Raw genomic sequence first — 21,054 nt, forward strand, 5'->3', positions numbered from 1 at the left:
TTACACTGCACAGTAACTTCTCTTTCTTGTAATTTATACGGGTCCTATTTAATGTGTCTTATTCATTATTTATTATTGATTTTTGCAAAACTTTTTCAGTGTTCAAGTGCCTGTTGAAGCTAATAACTGAGTACACATCTGCAAGACTGTTTGGTTATATCCAAAACAAACACAAAAAACGAATAAAGACATGAATGCACGTCTAACTTGGTGTTTAGATCTCTTCAAAAAACTCTTTCGGCACTGCCGGTCAGCATCTGGCAGGAAAACATGTTATCATGAGCAGTTTACATTAAAATGGGAGGATTATCTGAGGTGAGGTTCAAGTTGATTTGGAGTGGTTACAGCATCGCCCTCATCATATGATACATAATCTGTTTTAGAGCTGAAAGACCTTCAGGAGCCAGCAGCACTCATAATCATACATTTTTGATTGGATTGGAGTCATCGAGGACATTCAAATCTGTTGTTCCATCTAGAATGCCTTAGCGATCATCTGTTATGGTTTGGGATTATAAGAGATGACGTTAAAGTCAAACAATAGCGATGCAGCCAGGAATAAATGCATATTTACACTGTTTTCACTTCAATCTTTGTGCGTTGTATGTATGGGTGTTTTTCTGTCGGCTCCCGTCTACAATGTTTACTGCGTCTTGACGCTACAACAAAGTCTTCATCCCTACTTCTACTGTTTTAACATACTGCTAATCTATAGATTTAGGAGTTGTTTATGTGCACAGAAAAAAAAGACTGCATGTAGTAACGTTGAAGCGTCGTATTTAAATATCAGATATAACAGCTCCTAAACTAAACAAAGCGCAGCACAAAACTATCTATAAGCCTGCAGAAAAGAGGAAATAAAACCGTTTTGAAATGGTTCTGACAAAAGTAGAGAGGAAGTAGCGGTTTGTGTGATTCCTAGATGCAGCTGAAAACTTGACACCAAGTGTACCTTTACTAAACACAATACTGCTTTGTTTTGTTCATTTTCAATGGCAACATAGACATTTATATTTATCTCACATTTGAAATGTTGTTTGACGGTCCAGTTTATAAATGGCAGTGAGATGCCTTTCTTTAGAATTTCACACCTTTCATGTTGACCACGTGCCAAGATCAGCAATTCAAATAAATCGACAGAAACACAACACGCACACTCACTATAAAGTTATTCTGGAAAACTCAATTTACGAGACTATGTGCCTACATCCAGTCATTTATCAATTGTTTCGTCTAATTTGCTTCTTTCAAATGTTTATACTGTTTTCCCTCTCATTAGCAATATCTGTCTGAAGGACAGAAAAGAAAAACCAGAAAGTTTGGTCTGCCATACACTGTAGGCGCATATATAACTAAATGTAAATCAGAAAGGAAAAAACAAAGAGTAGATATTTGCAGCATACACTAACAAGCTCCTCCAGCTCTACCCAAAACCAGAAATCCCAGTGTTTACTTACTGTCCCACTTCATAGAGCACCGGAGCAGGACACAGCAGATAGTCATTACGCACATAACTGGGCTTTTGGTCTGTAGGAACAACAGAAGAAAAGACATCGTGTCAACATCTGTTTGCAATGAGCACTGCATCCGAGAAAGAGCAAAGAAGTTACAGCAGCATTAGACCCGTGTTCAACACTGTGCTTTATTTATATTAAAACGGTCATATATTGTGAACGGCACAAAATAAAATCTTGGCATCACAGATTTGTAGATCTCAACAAAACAAACGATTTTTGCTGTATATTAATTAGATGTTTAGTGTCTGTTGATTCCACATCTTATAACATTTGAACGTTGATTCTTACATAAATCAACATCCCTTTAATATAAATAAAAAACAATTATAAGCAATATTACACAATGATTATGATATACAGTTTTGAACTCCGTGTATTACAATGTTTATCAAATGTAATCTTTAATCAGTCAGAAAAATATTATTTCATATGACCAATTTGATTATTTTGTGTGTGTGTGTGTGTGTGTGTGTGTGTGTGTATGTGGCTGTGTGTGTGTGTGTGTGTGTGTGTGTGTGTGTGTGTGTGTGTATGTGGCTGTGTGTGTGTGTATGTGGCTGGCTGTGTGTGTGTGTGTGTGTGTGTGTGTGTGTGTGTGTGTGTGTGTGTATGTGTGTGTGTGTGTGTGTGGCTGTGTGTGTGTGTGGCTGTGTGTGTGTGTGTGTGTGTGTGGCTGTGTGTGTGTGTGTGTGTGTGTGTCTGATGGAGGTCGCTAAAATGATTGATATCATTTTTTCGTGCTCGTCTTCTCAGGGCTCCCGCTGGTTTGCTGATGGAGAAGACTGTAGCATCTGTTCCACATATGTGCTGTGTGTGTTCCATAGTTGCCATGATGCCTGTCCATAATTATAAGGTGCCCCCCTGTTGCAAAGGTCTGTGCTGAACACATGCAAAAGCCAATAAGGGAATTAATAGCCCCAAGTGGGCGAATGTGAGACAGCCTAAACTGAGAAAGGACCAACAGGAAGACATCTGCTAATGGCCACTTACTCATTCGGATAGAGTTATTTTTTAGTGTTTTATAGTCAAGTTGAGATGGAAATCAAAAATAGCCCGTCAAGGAGGGAAGTGTTGTCATTGGCAGTCGTCGATCCCGCAGATCCCACGGCCAAATGAGAGATTGGCTGTCGGTGCCAAATCCCGTTTGCTTCTTGAAAAAGGATTTCTCGACAGAACAGACTGCAAACTCAAAATAAGGAGCACAGTGACCTACATAGCCTCTGCTCGTTAGCTCTGATCATAAAGGTGGGGAGCTGCTAAGAGATAGCAGTTGGTCGGGTTTGTTCTGTTGACAGGAAGATGTGGAGGCAGACTGAACAGGTCTGACTGCACTCATAGGATGTTGGTTAATACGCATTATAAAATAAACCACAATGGCCCTCCGACAGCATAGGCCTCAGGTAAGACCAATGGTGCATTCAAGTGCTCCTTGGATGGTCCCATGAAAGAATTGTGAAGATGTTCTTGAAACTGCTTTGTGTAATAAGCTTTCTTTAAGTTCACCTTCCAACTATGAAACGTGGCCGTAGGCTTCAGAAAAGGTTAGAAAGTGTTGAATACCATGAATATTTAGATATAATTAGACAATACAAGAAGGTCTTACATGGCACTTCAAACATCACCTTTCATCGCCAAGGTCTTCAGATTATACTGACCAAATGCATAATCGATTGGACTAAATGTCACATAGGACTGGAGTTTGTTAAGGTACAGATCGTGGAAGTGGTGGAAATTGCAAAGTAAAGGCAAAATGGCAGAATTCCAGTTGGGTTTACAATAAACCTCCAAGAGGCTTTTTATTAAGCTGTTACATCACGATCACGAGACCCCTAACAGATATCTATTTTTGCTACTCTATTTTGCTAGAAACTAATAATAATTTTTTAAAAACTTGTCACCCAAATTGCTTGAAACTGCTAAATATATTGATTTTTAAAAAAAGGTGCTTTTTCATAAAGTATGTATATAAAAATGCCTCAAAAGCATTTTTTCTCCGGTATTGCATGACATTCCAACTGCGCTAATGATTTTGTTGTTCAAAACATTAAGTAGCAATGAATCCTAACACGGAGTTGCTGTAGACAGCATGGCCAAAGGCAAACTGTGGACTGTGTGACAATCCGCTTTGTTACCAATCATTTGCATGTGTTGCAATCGTGGTCTGCTGTCGTTTAAAAAATACTGACATTTTTAAATGAAGGTCCAAATTTAGATCACACCGGGCCATTTCATCAAATGTCTGCTTGCATCTTATGACCTGACAGCAGTTTTGATATTATATACAATTAAATAAATGATTAATAATTACAAATATACACGTAAGAAACTGAGCTAAGTAAAATACAATTTGACAAGTACTATATTCAATAGAAGAGTATATATATATATAGTCTTTATTTGTAATTGGTTACAATAGTCTTTATAATAATGAATTTGTTGGCTCCTTTCTGAAAAGAATGTATTCTTCTTTCTGTGTCTTTTATGCAGCATTTACACCAAAGTCAATTCTTCGTATGTGTAAACCTACAGAATGTATTATGTGACTCCACATTTTGTTTGCTTTCATAGTGATTAAAACATATCAGATCACACAGCATGAAGAGCCTGCTCATTACGGAGCCCTGTGGTTAAGACTGTGCTGTACATGTGACTGTGAATGCAACACGCACTATACCAATTGGTGATTTCCACAACTTACCGAAGGTTTGCTGGTTGACTATAAAGCTGCAGAGGACGCCTTCGTTGCTGCGGCCGAGAGTGAAGCCGTTCCCTCTGAGGACGATGTCGAAGGACTCTGTGGATGTAAGTAAATGGAAGATAAGACTGGGTGGAGGAATCATGGATAGAATATATGTAAATAATGCAGTCGCGGTGCAGAATACTGATGTAAACCAACAGCAGCTGTGTTAACACTATACTTTTCTTTGCACATTGTATTTTTTAACAATTATTTAAGAAGTTATTTACAGAGCCTTGGAATGCAGACTAGTTCCTGCTTTATCCTTTTAACCAACTGACACTATGTTAAAGTGGGCCCTATTTTGTTCATTTGCAGGTTTCATATGTGTATATTGTACATTTACTGTTACTTGTTACATCATTTAATGTTCAAAAAGAGAAACTGCCTCTGGAGGGAGCTTTGGAATGTGATCCTTTGCAGACCATTTACATGCATTAAAACACACTAAAGGAAAGGGAAAACCACAAAAAGCATAAAAGGGCCACTTTAAAGTTTCACGAGAAAAAGAACAAAATGAGCACCGTGGGAGTCTGAATGAGGGCCAATCAAAAGACAAATCAAAGCTTTCAGACAGCTGGCAGGACCATGCAGAATCATGTTTGAACTCTATGTAACTTCTGTAGTTGATGTTGTGTGTTGCACAGCTCGACACTTGACATTGTCTCTTCTGCGAGTTCAATGATCAAATATTTACATATGCTATTTACACCAGATATTCACAACCCAGGGGTCTCATCCAATTAATAGAGGGGGATTAATAAGGGTCACAGGACACATTTGTAAGAAAGAATACATTTTCGATCCAAAACTTTTTTTTCTGACTTTACTCTCACCTCAGTTTTTCGATGTGAAATACATGACCCTTTCATGAGTTCAGGCCACCAAAGCCCAATGACATTAAATATTTTGATTCAATTCAAAACTCATGTTCAGAGGAGGAGCAAAGGTACCCACCGATTTAAGTGGATCAACCTGTATACTTAAGGGATGTGTGTTAAAGTGATAGAAGAATGCAAAATGAGCCTTGATTTAAAAGATCTGAGGTTATGCAAGTGTCCTATACTGCCCTTAGTGATTGAGAAGTAACCTTGAGCCTGGAAAGCATGATGTGTGCACAGTGCAGCAGGAGGGTCCACTCACCGTTCACACAGACACTGGAGGGCTCCACACTCAGGATCTCTGTGCACGAACGCTTTAATATCTGGAGGATGAGGGGGAAAAAGGAAATGGGTACATTATCGCTTGAGGGCCAAGAATAAATATATCAAGTCCTGGCTGTTATCGGCTCTGTCAAGTTTAGAAAACAGATTAGGGTGCAACACCTGAGAAATGTCTCGCTCCTGATCGGGGCCTGGCGTCTAAAGGAGAGCGCTAAATATCGGCGGCGAGGAGAACAGGAGGGAAGAACGGCAGCTGTGTCAGCCTTTATGGGGAAATTATGCAAGACTATTACATTCCTCACATCTATTAAAAAACCTCCGGGATCCCGCATTATCATATAAAGAGGCCTGTGTGAGCCCACTGTCATGGAGCCGCACTATCCGCCGTGATTCAATAAATCAACAAAGGACAAACTATGCAAATCCCAGTACACTGTCGGTAAAAAGAAGCATGTTAACTGCAATATAGGACGCTTGAACCTTTCATTTGATGTTGGGTGAAACTTCAATCTAAGGAGAGGAAGACGGGACTGTTTACAGCGGCCTTATTAAATATGATGGTTTGATGGGATCGAGAAAAGGGGAGAGGCTTGCAGATGACAGCTGGGAGGAAAAGGATCTGCTGCTGTTCCTCTGAGCCACTATTTTCCCCATCTAATTGCTTCCTTGGCAGTGCCCGAGCGAAAAGGGGAGGAAAAGAAAAAGGAGTGTTTGCGTGCCTTTGCTTAAAATGAAGGAGGGACTCAAAGAATGACATCTAAGTGTAGAAATGTTGCTCTAAATAGGGAATTTGGAAGAGTAACATTTCCTTTAAAATGTAAGGCTTTTTAAAGATTGATGGTTATATTAAGTAATCCGTCAGGGTTGAAGGACCTAAGCATTTTGGAGATACATATATTAAAAGCTTTAGCAGTGGAGATTAGAGGCATTAGAACTCAAACAGCAGCTTTTCATTTGTATTGGATCTAGCGACAAACATTATTTACAGGCTGCAGCGAGGAGACAAGGCAGTCGTCCAAATACTCAAATGAATTTGTATATCTACGACAGCGTAACTGCTGGGCTTTCTGAAAGCGAGAGACCGGTCTTTTCGCGGACATAATTAGGTGGAAGGGTAATCCAATGTCAAACAGGAATGCATGTTGGAGTTGGCGACACTGTACAGATCGCAGCTGAAGTAAACGATAACGTCATGGCTACTTCGCAATTTGGGGTTTTCCCAAAAGGCCCACAGCTTAGACGACAGTGGTCCAGTGAAGCACAGGGGACAAATAAACGGCGCAGGAACACAACTTTCCTGAACTCTCTGTGCGTTTTATCACGCAGCTCACTGAGGCAGATCCTGCAGCAAAAGGCTGCACCGATGATCTCAAATCCTCCAAATCCAAAAAGAGGAGTGAGGAGGCCAACTAGTCAGGAATCCAGTATTACGATTTAGAGAAGAATGCACTCGGATGCTGGCACTGTGAGCCTCCGAAGGACTGACGGGATGAGCTTTATTTTGTTGTGCAGGACCATTTTGTACAGGCTGTAATCATTTTTTGGAAAGATTAAAATATATGTAAATGGATTTGATGCAAAAGGAGACCTTGTGACCCTGTGCATGCTCTTCAAATGAAAAATAAAGGATTCCCTTAGCTCAGCAAAAACAGATTGAAAGCATATTTCTCCCATTTCCTGTAGATAATCAAATCCACCCTTTTAGAGGCTTTCAACACTTTGTAATGTTACAGGATGGATTCACATGCTCCTTAGAGATGTTATAAGTCAGGATTAGTAGCCTTTACAAACAACAAACATTATACCATTTGAAGGCATCAGTGTTGCCTTTTTTAAACCACTGTTTCAAGGACTTTACTAAGACTTCATTCCTGATTCAAGAACCAAAACATGGACACACAAATGAAAATATATACAATATCAAATTATTATACATGCACTTTACCTTGTGTTTTTGTTGTTAAAATAATTTAAGATAAATATAAGGAGAAGGAATAAGTATTTGGCATATTCTGAATTGATGTGCATGGTCCCACATTTTTGGAGGAATAAGAGCCACAGTTTTAGACAACCTTCTTTCACTCTGTGCAAAATCAATCATAGTTGTTGTTACTTTGGATCACACAACAGAAACAAGACACACCCTTTGGCTCTGCGTCCCTCCGGCTGCAAGTCTCACAGTTTGGTCTTTCCCTAAACACGGAGATGTAAAGTCCAGCTCAGGGCGGTGCGCTCTGCAGGGCTCCGGGCTCACAGTCATGTAGAAATGATGCCATACAAACCCCCGCCTTGGCTGACAGCGTTTCGGCTCAAAAAGCTGCAGCAAATGGAAAGTATCACTAATTGGCTAGCAGCGGGCGAGGAGAGAAACTTCATATAAACACTGTTTAAGGGACTCTATTGACTGATACAGCAAGATGGGGTTGATGCCTTACGCTAGCTTTTATTTTCAGAAATAAAAGCAATAGTGTACTAAACACAATAAAGACACGGTGAGGAGGATGGCACTGTGGACAGTGACTAACTGTCAAGCTGCTTGCACGTCTTCATTTGCTACTGAGTGGCAAAGACATTTCCATGTCCGCCTACAAAGTGGGGACACAGCCAGCAGTTATTTCCACAAACAGTTTCCATGCAGAGGTTCTGTTTTAATGTGTGCAAACTTCAATGAAGCCAGGGCAGGGAATTTTTCGGAACACTTAGAAATATGTTTTTATTTTAACAATTTCCCATTTTGGACATTAGTGTTAAATTCCACCTATTTTTCTCTACATTTACATAAACCTGAGCTGACTGCCGTCCAGGACCACATACACACACACACACACAGAAAGTAGGTGCACTTACAGAATTGACGATGCCTTTGAGTGCCTGGAAGCCATCTTTGACAGGAAACACTTGGTCCTTGGTGTCCGCTACATCAGCAAGCTGTTGGTATCATCAAGAGTTGAATTAACAAGAAGAGATGTAATAACTGCTTTCTTCTTTTTCTCTTATCCTCTTTATGACGGAGCACTGTCTTTCCTTTCATATCATGGGCAGGAGGAGACATAGCAGATGGCATGACTGTGGCAAACACTTTGCTCAACCATTAAAAAAAAAAAAAAATCACTTGGAGCAATATTGTCTTTGTTATTTGACTTAATAAGAGCTCATCACAGGATTGTTACCAATGGTTACCAAGGGACAGGCCACCATGTTGCGAGAGGGACAGTAAAACAGCAGAAAGCACTGACTTTGGTGCAGACTGAAATCAGTGAACATTATATGTTGTGGACATTTTCTTTTTCTGTGGCCAATTCAATGTGTTGAGCAGTGTGAATAGTGCAAACGGTCTAGAACTGATATGACTGGTATATACTGCAAATATGTAAAAACTCTATATATAACCCGATAATATATTTACATATGAGTAAATATATTATGAGTTTTGTTATGTATTTGAAAATCCTGAAAGAAATTGGTAAAGAATGATCAGATTGATTTCCTTAGTTCATGGTTCCACACTGGTTCATAGATTGTTGGAATTCTAAAGGTAACACCCACCGTTTAATTTAGTGCAGTTTATGAGTTCACTTTGTGCAATATCAGTAACATATCGTCATTTGGTGTCATTTACTGTAACCTGTTGCACATCATCTCAATTTAGTTTTACCTATTGTTTTTTGTCTTTAATAATGGAGCACCACAGTAGCCGAATGGTTACAGCACTCTAGATTATCAAGCCAATATATTATCTAGCTAATAGTCAATTCAAAAATAAATAAATCATTAACAGTGACGAAATGTCTAAATATAAAGATAGTGATGTCAAGGGAACTCGAGAATTCTACTTGAAGCAGAATATGTCACATTATTCAAACAAAAGAAATGACTACGTGGAGCTAAACCAACGACAGATGAGCATCTGAAAAGTGGATTATGCTGCAGGAGTTGTTTACTAGAGGTTTTATTGATATTACTTTAAGACATGGATTTTCATTACAGGTAATAGCGCTCACAATACTTGTGTTTACCTTTCTTGACACTCTTCCAACATGGCAACATGTCTCTCGCTTTTAAATGTGATTTAGCGCACACTGCTTCAGATTAAGACTCAAGCTTTCTTACCTGCTGCTCATCGAAGTCCTTGATACCCACACAGTAAACACGGGCTCCGAATGTCCTCGCCTCGTTAGCCTGAGGATCAAACCAATGAGGGGATGATGTGCAGGTTGGATGTAACAAAACATCACATTCAGAAAAAAAGCCACATATTTCACATATAAATAACAAAAGGGTGTTTTGTTTTGTTAGAAAAGCTAACTCTGTTTGCAGGTAAAAAAAATGTAGCATTTTAAAATGTGTAAAGCAAGCTTTGTGTTAGACAATGTGAACCTAACCTCTTTCACTGTGAGCTCGTGAATGTAGGTTTCCAGTTTCCCGTCAGTCAGAGCCAGGATGATGCTGGAAGACTTGGTCTTCTGCGCCTGTATCTGAGCTGAGGCCTTCAGGTTCAAATGACACCAAACGTTACATCACATCTCAAGCTCACAAGTAGATTTACAAAAAAAGCTTCTGAGCCGTAATTGCGTTTATTTTAGAAAGTAACCTTACCTCTTTTATTCCCTCATGCATATATGTTTCACCTGCTGGCTTAACGGCCCGCAAGCGTTTCAGACCCTGTTCTATCTCGTATCTAAAAAACACACAAAATAATAAATGGTTGAGTAATAGTCCACATGCACTTTGCTGTACTATCCAGTATGGCCCTTTGAGGCCCAAGGCAAATTCAATCTCACCTCAATCATGCAAACATTTCCCGCAAGAAAATAAGTTCTTGAAAACCCAAATCAACTGAACCTCCCGATAGTATGTAGCAATAAACTTTTGTTCTGGTACTAAACTTGCACATACAAACAGTAGTCGTATACCTAATTTAGGCCAAAGACTAGACTTTGTTATCACCGTTACTATTTTTCAACAATACAGTATTTAGGCCATGAGACTTCTTAGAGTTAGGGTACAGTAACCCTTGAAACAGAATTGTGCGTGTTAGGGTTCAGTACCCGTCTCCGGTCAGAGGCAGCAGGACTTCTGCTCTGGCCGAGAACACGATGAACGACACTCTCGTTCTGGGGCTGAAAAAAAAAATACAAAATAGGAATCAGAAATGTCATGTTTTATCGAAATATATGGACAGTACATTATAATGTTGTAATATTTATTCAGATGTTCTCTTCCTTATCATACCCGCCCTTCATCTTCTTTATCCACCCCCCACACAGTATGACATGTAAAACACTGTTTTAGGAGTCAGTGTGACTGACAGTTTTATATATAACTTCATAGAGGTTCAGCTCAGTTCAGGAGAATTAAACAGATGAGTATAATTAAGTAAACAGCTTTTTTTAAAAAGGTCCCATGTCATGGCCATTTCCACTGATCATAATTCCATTGTTGAGGTCGACTAGAATAGATTTATATTGTGCAATTTTCCAAACTCACATAGGTTTCTCATACAGCATCTCTGTAAACTACGTGTATTCACTGAATTTCCCTCTCTGCCTTTAACGGCTCGTTGTAGTTCCAATAGCTCCAGCCCCCACCCTCCCTCCGTGGAGGTGTGGTTTCCTTGTTTAGCGATACACAGCCAAACTCACCCTGAGCACACACAAAGTCACAGCTGAAGTAAAAACAATAAGTGTGGCTTGATATTGAGTAAGAAAAAGGTTGATAAACGCTGTGAGAACGGGTCTGCAGTGAGAACGGGTCTGCAGAGAGAACGGGTCTGCAGAGAGAACGGGTCTGCAGAGAGAACGGGTCTGCAGAGAGAACGGGTCTGCAGAGAGAACGGGTCTGCAGAGAGAACGGGTCTGCAGAGAGAACGGGTCTGCAGAGAGAACGGGTCTGCAGAGAGAACGGGTCTGCAGAGAGAACGGGTCTGCAGAGAGAACGGGTCTGCGGAGAGAACGGGTCTGCGGAGAGAACGGGTCTGCGGAGAGAACGGGTCTGCAGAGAGAACGGGTCTGCAGAGAGAATGGGTCTGCAGAGAGAACGGGTCTGCCTGCAGCCAGGGAGGAGAAATCAGCAGAGCTGTGTGTGTGTGTGTGTGTGTGTGTGTGTGTGTGTGTGTGTGTGTGTGTGTGGAAGTCCGTGGATTGGTCAATTTGGACCAATCAGCGGGGGCTTAACGTAACAGCTCCACGGATTGGTCCATTTGGTTCCGGGTACCGTATCGCGTCATACGGTAGGTCTGGGCGCGGCTACTAGCCATTCCTACGTCACGATACCCAGGAAGTAAACAATGGACAATGACGTATCTCCAACGAGGCGTTCTGGGGCAGCACAGACAGGTATTTTCTGTGTTAGAGTTTTACTCGCTACAGGGTGTACTTTGAGGGTTTTGACTCTGCAGACCGTTTACATGCAGAAAAACCTTCTTAACACACAAGGGGACGGGTAATAACCAGAAAAGCATGACATGGGACCTTTAATGTCAACTAATATTAATGTACGACTTAAAGCAGCTTCAGAGGGACTGAAGGAAGTGATTAATCAATTCACAGACAGTAAACATGTTGTGAGGATGAGTCACACATAAACACATCGTGTTACACAGATATAGTGTACTTTGTACCTGTGAGTGTTTAAGGTGTGAACTGTCACTGGACACTCCGATGTGTCCCTGACCACAGAGGCGGTTTACATTCAGTATCACTCCCTCTGTTATATAACAGCACACTCACTGCCTCAGAAAACTATACACATATATGCATCCTGCTGTGAACATTTAAATCAACACAAAAGTGAAGGAAAATGTACAACTCCCACTGCACAAATTTACTTGCTGGTATTGACAAATACTTCACTCTAGTTAGAGCTGTAATGCCACAAAGGAAACATATTTCAATACAAATACAATTCCTGTGATTGTACTGAAGTACATTCAAGAACAGGTACCAAAAGTACTTCAACCGTAAAGGTAACTCAGAATCTTAAAGTACCCCAAACTGTCCACATTTTAAGTGTTGCCATTATTTGCCTCCTTGTTTGGCAGGCAGTTGTTTCAACATTTTCAATAGTGGTGGCGACATAAGACGTGAGGTTCTTTTTATTTATTCAAGCAATATGACATGCTCCTCAACACAAGTATTTTATATTTAACATAATAAATAAGCCTTCAGGGATGCATGTCTTCAATTATTTTCCTAACATACAGGTTTTATTTTTGCCTTATTAAGATAGACTAAAATGCAAAATATGAGTTCTATACAAAGGCAAGGCATCAAATGTTTTCAAAACTTTGTGCAACACTTTTTATTCATCTTACTAATATTGTAATCTTATTTCTCTACATTGTGATTCTATGCTTGTCAGTCTGTGAGCTGTTCCCAAAGCATCTAATAAATGTTTGTCCATCTTGGAGAGGGACTCTTTTTCTCCCCCCAACCTGCAGTCCAAGTCTGCATGCAGATATGAATACAATTATTGAAATGAACTTAATTCTGAGCATGCCTGAAGAATTGTATCTTACTCTTCACATCACACTGACAAAAGACTATTTGTTTAACATCTCATAATAAAATATTGTTATCGCGCATGCCTGCATCAACTTATCTAACAATGAATATAAAATTAGGAACTATAACGACATTATATAATGGGTTGAGTAAAGTACGGATGTGAAATACATATATTTACTTTCTCTCAGTTGCTGTGGTTTACAAAACAGCGCAATTTGAAAACTAATACAACAACAAAAGCATAGAAACATCAATCAATGCAGAGTTAGAATTGAATTAGCTGTTTACACATAGGAACAAGAAAGACTCCATCTGATTTCAGAAATGGAATTTGAAAAGAGAAAGTAGGATCCAAGCATCTTTATTTAAAATCCTGCATGCAATCAATAACCTTTCAAATGTAGGTGAAATAGTCAAATGTTTTCTTGAAAAAACGTCCCGATTCCCATAAAGTATTAATATTCTAAAGCTATAAGACTTGGGAGATGTAGTCAGAGTCACTTCCTGTGACTGTACCAACCACACGGATTCCATCCCACGGAGCGAGCTAAACTTCAGATAGTTAAGCACACAAGTGTTTCCTTCAGAGATCCGAAGCCTTCGGAGCATAAGGAGAGGTGCTGATATTTCTCACCCACGTGACACATGGCCCAGTCGCGATCCTCCCCCGCAAACCTAGCACAATCTTTAAGCCACACGGCCACATTTGGCTGGTGGCGGTAGCAGCCGTATACATCCACATCCTGTCTGCAAGTTTCATATGTGGACTTAAAAGTAGCTCGAGACGAGGATAAATGGTGGGTGGTGACTTAAGGCTTTCGGTGATTGTATATGTTACCGCTGAAGCAGTATAGAAAGACTAAGACGCAGTGATGCCAAGGACATATCAGAGGGTGGTGGTGGTGGGGGAGGGGGTTGATGAAGTAGTCCAGTTTGCTCCACATGGCGCGACAGAAGAGCTCTTGGTGAGCGAGCATTGTTTAGCAGATTGTCCTCGTCGCCTTCCAGTGTTCTTTTTCTTTACTGTACATTGTCTGCCTGTCAGCCGTTCTGTGGTGGAAGCAGGGGATAAGTGTGGAACCGGACCCCCCCGGTGCGAATGGCCATTCTCACAGCCCAGAAGACTGCTCCTCTCTGCCACCCACTCCCACCTGGTGCCTTTGCTATTTTCTTCAACCAACCACTTCATTCTGGCTGGGTCGCCGCCGTCTGTACTGTGCTGGCAGGCGCCGTTTGACTCAAACGTTATGCAAGCCGAACGTTTCAAGCTGGTTTCTCTGCTTTCGTCCTTTTAATGAATTATGTGCAAAAAGGGTGTCATAGATTTAGCTATTTGATAGTTTGTAAAAACAGGTAGGAGATGCAACTAATGCCGTAGGCTCTGTAATTATAGCCATTAACTGCAAAAGATCATTTAATATATTAAACATGCAAAAAATGTGGTGTTTTGGTACGGAGGGTATGGTTGACCTACTACGTCATCTTTATAAAATAGTGAATTTAGTTTTCTCTATGAAAATGATTCTAACATTAGAAATTGTAATGGCTTTTTTTATATTTATTTGAAACCATGAATCTTATTCTATGGAGCATAATTCACTTCTGCGAGCATTGTGAAACCCTAAAACTTTGTTTCCAAAGACAATGGCTGACATCAACACTAGCTTTGCACTGACCTCACAAATCTGTCGGTGAGGTTCTTCACGAACGAGTAGATCTCGACCCAGTCATTAGCGACACTTCCGGACCTGAAACGAGGAAACGGCAGTTCGTTTGCAGCTCGTCAGTGGCAGCAGATTGTGAGCTGGGAGTCAAATACTGTACAGTATTTGTGCTATGCACCACAACCACAGTTGGACATTAACACCAGCCACATGCTGGATAATTGTGCTGATAAGTCTGTGTTGTATAGCAGCCACTTCAGCTGTTAGAACACACAAACGGGGGGAGAGAGCCCGCTCCTGAACTGTCAGACGGAAAATATTCGGTTATCGCAACGTCTGATTCAAGCAAACCTTCTTTCCTTCCTTATTTCAGCTCAAATAAAAGAACCAAACATGGAAACTGCGTCAACCTGTAGCCCTCGGCCCTTCTCACTTTTCGATAAGTCCGTACGAACACAGTGAGTAAAATATGCCCTTGATGTTACGACAAAGAGGTTATTAAAGCAATAATTACAATTCAATGTATGTGCGGAGAACATAAAACAGAGGGGTTTGACCATTCGGAGGCTCATCTTTCATGACACCTCGTTCTCCTCCCTGCTGCCCTACAGACAAGGTCACACAGCTCGAGGGTAAAGGAAAAGTTAAACTGCACTTTGACAACATTGCGTCAGTGGTGGATTAGCAGTGTTTAAGTGTTAAAGGGGTATTTCATGTGGTGACAAATGTATTTGATTTGCTCCAGGACTAGTCTGAAACGGGTGTGTGTGTTTAGGGTGTTCCTGTAAAAGGGAGCGTGGATCTCAGTGAAGCTTCCCTTAATAAAGAAGGATTAGTCAAATGAGAATCAAATATCATTACTTGGTGTTAAGAGTACCAATAATGTATGTTTTATTGTTCAGAAATGCTTCTGAGCATGCTACTAAAATCTACAGCACAGCAAAAAAAGTGCTGACTTAGGATCCTAGTCTTATCAGGACAAGCAGGAAGTCTGGGAGTAGAGCGATTGTATCTGCAGGGACAAACTTCCATCAAAGAGACATGCTACCATGTGGCACCCTGACAAACTGATGAAGGAGCATGCACTGCAGATTGGGCTTTTATATTTCACAAATATAAACGTGCAATAGGAAATAAAACAGACCCCCACTAGGTATTCATACACTTGGTTAAACCTGTTGCAATGATCTCAGTCATCATCCTGTGATGTAGCCATTTAGACGAGGGTGGAGTAGTTTAAAAATGGGTCAGGGGAGCAGTGTTTCAACTCAACGGCCCTTGATGGCATGTTTCCAAGTTGGGGGAGGAAAGGATTCAAAGATGCTGTGAAGGCTGTGAATTCCCCAACATTTATTGGAGGCCTTTTGGCATGACGCCAATACAAAGTATTGCTGAACTGACAGAATCTAGAATTCACACAAACTCCTCCGAACGTTGTAACAAAAACTTGGTAACAACTTTCAATTTGCTTTCAAACACTCTGAGCAAAGACATACAACACATGTTCTCATAAACACCTGCATTTAGAAGAATAAACGTCCCAACTCGGGGAATGGGAGGTAAATGGATCACTTTCCTTGAGACCTGCACTTTTTAAAAGGCAAGGCAAGTTTATTTATACAGCACTTTTCAACACAAGGCAATTCAAAGTGCTTTACAAAAAATGAAAGACATTAAGAAAATGGCATTTAAAATCAGTCATTAAAAAGAAAAGCTAATAAAATAAACATTAAAAGAAAAAAATACATGGATCAAAGTTACAGTGCAGTCTAAGATATGAATAGCAGCGGACCTGCAGGTTTCTGGGAGTTTGTTCCAGATATTTGGAGCATAATAACTGAACGCTGCTTTACCATGTTTAGTTCTGACTCTGGGGACAGAAAGCTGACCAGTCCCTGAAGACCTGAGAGATCTGGATGGTTCATAATTTAGCAGGAGGTCAGAAATGTATTTTGGGCCTAAACCATTCAAAGCTTTATAAACCAGCAGCAGTATTTTGAAATCTATTCTTTGACACACAGGAAGCCAGTGTAAAGACTTCAGAACAGGAGTGATGTGATCCACTTTCTTAGTGTAGTGAGGACTCGAGCAGCGGGATAAAAGCCATCCTAGTTCTGGTGACTCAGAAGTCTGCCCCATATTGGAAGCTGGAGTCCTCAATTAAGATAAACAATATTATATGGTCAATGTTTCTCACAGACAGCATGGCTACTGCTTAACCTTAGCCAAAGTAAACTACTTGGTTAGGTTGGGGTGAGGTCGGTTACACCAGTGTGGTTTTATGACATTTATCAGATAAATGGGGCGAAGCCTGGGAGCTAGTTCAGGCAGTCAACTCGAGCACTTATGCTGCATTCATACATAACGCCCCTTGCCACTCTACAACCAACCAAACAGAGTCTCCTTAATACACCGCTCTATTTAACCTGCAGATCTCTCTCCATGCATTGCTTGCTGCTGCTTTGCTGCAGCTACCTCCACGTCACTGCTGCTTGCACTTTCAATTTCCATAACAAATGTTATTAAATTGTTGCCTTGTTATTCAGAAATCTACATATTATGCATGCTTCTCAATTAATATTAAGCTATTTTGAGTTCTTTACTTTTGCTGTAACAATGTAAATGTCCCCTTTGTGGGACGAATAAAGGTATTCTGATTCTGATCGAAATAGGAAACTGCTTTTTCGCCTTGTCATGCTGTGCTTCATGCTGTGCTTCATGCAATTCACCTTCGTAAGTGTTTTTAGTAACTTAGTATTAGTAAAGTGTACATTAACTAGTATTAAATTAACTACAGTTGCCAAGTACAACAGCAGTAGAGTATACTGATGGACACTGTGCAGCTACATTGAACCAACAAGCTACAGCCATCAGCTACCTTTCTCATCATGAACACCTTGTGATAGTTACTATCTGAAATATGTAACTCCTCTGTGATACAAGAGGGAACAAAGACAGATGCTGACAGGTGAGGTGGTAGGGTTCCATAGACAGACTGATTCAAATTCAGAATCAAAGGCTCTGTTGTCATATGCCAAACACCTACAGGCTGGCAATGGAAATCTTAATCCCAGGCTCCGTCAACAATGCAACATACATAAGGGCTAAAAGACACACAAATACAATTTTGCAATAAAGAGGATAAAATATAGGCCCTACTATCACAGCTACTTTCAAACGTTAGTGAGCATACACAACCTGGCTTCAGTGAGGTCAAAAACTGATGTTGGCTGATAAGGTTTGGCTCATAGTCTACGTTCAAGTTCATCTAAAAAGTGTTGCAATGGGTTGAGGTCAGTACTCTCTGCAGGCTATCTTCCACACTAAACTGTTAAGTGTTGGCCTTTGTGGATGTGGTCATGCTGAAACAGAAAAGGGCCTTACCCAAACCATTGGCATCATTGTCTTGGCAAACTGTAGCATTCAGACTTCCCTTTAAAAGAAAAGTAAACTTTGTTGACACCCCTATCCAAATATTTGCCATATGTTTAGAGAGGAGTGTTTTAGCCAAATGTGAAGCAAACCTAACACTGGCGACACCATTTTGTGGTTATAATATAAAAAACTGTTCAGCATTTGAGGCTATAGAGCCGTGTGCAAAGTGACATGTTTTCTAAATCAGGTCAAACCATCACACCTGTGTTAAGCGACTCTTTCCCGCTCCCCCCTGGCAACTTAATTTAACAGTTATCTTCTTGACAATTGCAGAGTGCAGCAGCAGGTTACTTCCATTGTTATTTTCAATGAGAAGGGACAGAAACTAAAGCTTTGTTTCGTACTTACCGGTCTAGAACAAAGTAGAGGTCGTAGGCTCCATGACAGGATGCTTCTTCTGCCCAGCAAGATGAAGCAAACACACCCAGGAGGACCACAGCGACCGCCGCCGAAGTCCACCGACTCTTTCCTTTAAAAAGTTCACCCTCCGAGTTGGAACAGCGTGACAACTTTTCCAACATTGTTGCCACTAAAATGGAGTGAAGTTTCGAGTTGAAAAACAACAAAAACAGCCTTCAGGGAGTTTCACACAGCGCAGTGAGTTGAGTATGAAGTGCACATCCCGCAGTGTGAAGAGCGTATATGTCAAATTTGCTCCAACACAGCCAAGTGAACTAACAGACCTGCGAAATCAAGGAAATTACCGTCCTGACGTCACGAGCGTTGTAGTTTCTTCATTTTCCTTACTCATCTTTTACTGACTCACATCCTCAATAAAACTACTGCCTGCTGACTGAGCTCACATCGACCCTGTTTAGAGGATACCCCCAAATAACTGCTAACAACAAACTTCCCCGTGCTAAAGTACACACTCCGTGGAAAAGTTAAGATGCCTTCATGTATTTCTCCAAAGCTCGTGTTTCTGAGCGCTAAAGCCCCGACTTTCTTTCTTCTTAAAATGGTTGCAATGTAAGACATAATATAACACATCGATGGCTTGGTTATACAAGTTATAATGTGCGTTTGATAGTTATATTTTAAATGATAGAGTTTGTTGTACAACATCATCGTTATATTGTTTTTGAAAGTTTATTCAATTGTATTTTTCTTTTCTTTACTAGCCTACTTTTATCTTTTATTTTCTTCTTGACTTTTGCATTACTTTGTATCTTTATTTTATATGTGACTTGTGTGCACTAAACCTTGTAAGTTAAAAAGCTACTTGGCAATAATTAGAGGAACAATACAGGATTGCACAACGCTATTGTTTGGCATTCATGTCTGTACTATCCAATTTTTCCAACAGTATTTCAAGGCGACATCAGCTTCCGTCAGTGCGCATGCCCGATGTGGAACCAGCTGTTGGACTTCAGAGCTGGAGGTCCCAGTGAACACACCCAATAACATCTGCTTCACTTTTTTACAAGGCTCCTTAATAATGTTGCATTAACATTTTTTTTAATTGTTACATATTACATGACATGTTTTATTTAGATGAATTCAACACAGTGTGTTTGCTGTTAAATATTCGAGACAGAATTTGGAAAATGTGTCCAAAAAGATTGTTTCATGCTTGTGGCTACTTAAAATAAATCCAAAATAAACATTAATAATGAATTTGTTTTGCACTAAAACCTCATGGGTATTGTTTGGCCTGAAAGTATTATGCTTTAACAGAAAAAGAGTAACTTTGATATGTTTTCCATATTCCATTTAATTTTAATAGCTATTATTACTTGTAAAATGTTGAGAGTCTCTCAGTGATGAAGATATATGAGCTTGTCTTGTTCATAAAACAGTATGAAAACGTGGCAAACAAAACAGGCATGCAAAACGGTTTTCCCAATACAGAGAGAACACTCACTCTTAAGGAAACAGAAAAAGTATGTTTGGCAAATTAAGAGCAGGAAGAGGTTGCAGATGTGAGGCGTTGCATGTGTGACATCACAAATGTTTCAAAAAACATGTTGCAAGAGGATAGATTTAGAAATGTAGCATTCAAGTATTTCTTCATTTAATTTGGAGTGTGAGATGTGATTTTGTTAGTCTTTTTGTGTTTACTTTCTGTTCCACTTGGGGTTTTTTCATTGTTTCTTTTCCAATGTTTTAAACTCATACGTGGAATTAGTTGACGATACTCATATGTACCCAACAATACACAATACAAACTGTTTAGAAAATGTTGGCCTCTCTTTAAAGTGAGGGTTACAATGTGTCCAAGGATTGAACAGATAGAGACGGAACAGGGACCCCCTAATTATGTTATTTATGGATCTCAGTTTCATGTTAAACTAAGCCTTCAATCAAGTCTATAAAATCCTTTTTAGGGTGCATAAAATACCAAGTTATAAAAGTAGCCTCAAGTTAAAATTTCGAATAGGTTGGGTAAATAAAGGTTTTAAAATATTTGTTTGGGCAACCATTGCCTTTATTAAGTGACAGTGATGAAAAGGGGAGACAGAGGGCATGACATACAGCTATGATTCCATGCCGGATTTGAACCCGGGACCAAGCCCCAATACATGGGCCGCTAACTCGACCAACTGAGCTCTTAGGAGGCCCAAGGTAGGGTAAATTAAATGTTGTTTAAGTCTTTGCTAATACGTAAAATCCATGTGACTATATTGGTATTGGTTTTTATTTTGAAAAACACAATTTAATATAAAGCATTATGAAACATATTTCAGCGCCCCAAGCAGTCATGTTGTGGACCCTGTAGACACTGTATTGTGGATCTGGTTACCTGCAGTACTATTTACAATGCAATGCAATCAGAAACACACATTTCTGTTTTGCCATGGTAACTCATTGAAAGCATATACTTAATCACAGACATGACATGCAACACAGGGAATTTTCTGACATTTAATTAAATGTGCCTCTTTATTCAAGGCACATTATGGAAGCTGCAGGTGCCTCAGTCCTCAGCATGGATAGGCTCATTGTGTGATTCAAATCCCCAACCCTGGCACTGTGCATTTCTCTACTCATTGATCTACACAGGGAGCTGAACCTGTAAACCATGGCAATGCA

The 21,054-nt window shown here is 40.1% G+C and overlaps 1 protein-coding gene across 1 annotated transcript in view; it reads right to left on the reverse strand.

The window, feature by feature from the left end:
- Positions 1–18,891, reverse strand: part of antxr2a (ANTXR cell adhesion molecule 2a) — a 79,284-nt gene extending 60,393 nt beyond the window's left edge. Inside the window, 10 exon segments of the mRNA XM_034216631.1 lie at positions 1,458–1,527; positions 4,216–4,311; positions 5,398–5,458; positions 8,265–8,345; positions 9,528–9,596; positions 9,800–9,904; positions 10,014–10,095; positions 10,466–10,537; positions 14,599–14,670; positions 18,370–18,891. Coding sequence (XP_034072522.1) covers positions 1,458–1,527; positions 4,216–4,311; positions 5,398–5,458; positions 8,265–8,345; positions 9,528–9,596; positions 9,800–9,904; positions 10,014–10,095; positions 10,466–10,537; positions 14,599–14,670; positions 18,370–18,542 — 881 coding nt within the window. The 5' untranslated portion in view covers positions 18,543–18,891.
- Positions 18,892–21,054: the final 2,163 nt, after the last annotated feature.

Source organism: Gymnodraco acuticeps, unplaced genomic scaffold (assembly GCF_902827175.1).
Source record: "Gymnodraco acuticeps unplaced genomic scaffold, fGymAcu1.1, whole genome shotgun sequence".
In the NCBI taxonomy this organism is placed as follows: domain Eukaryota; kingdom Metazoa; phylum Chordata; class Actinopteri; order Perciformes; family Bathydraconidae; genus Gymnodraco; species Gymnodraco acuticeps.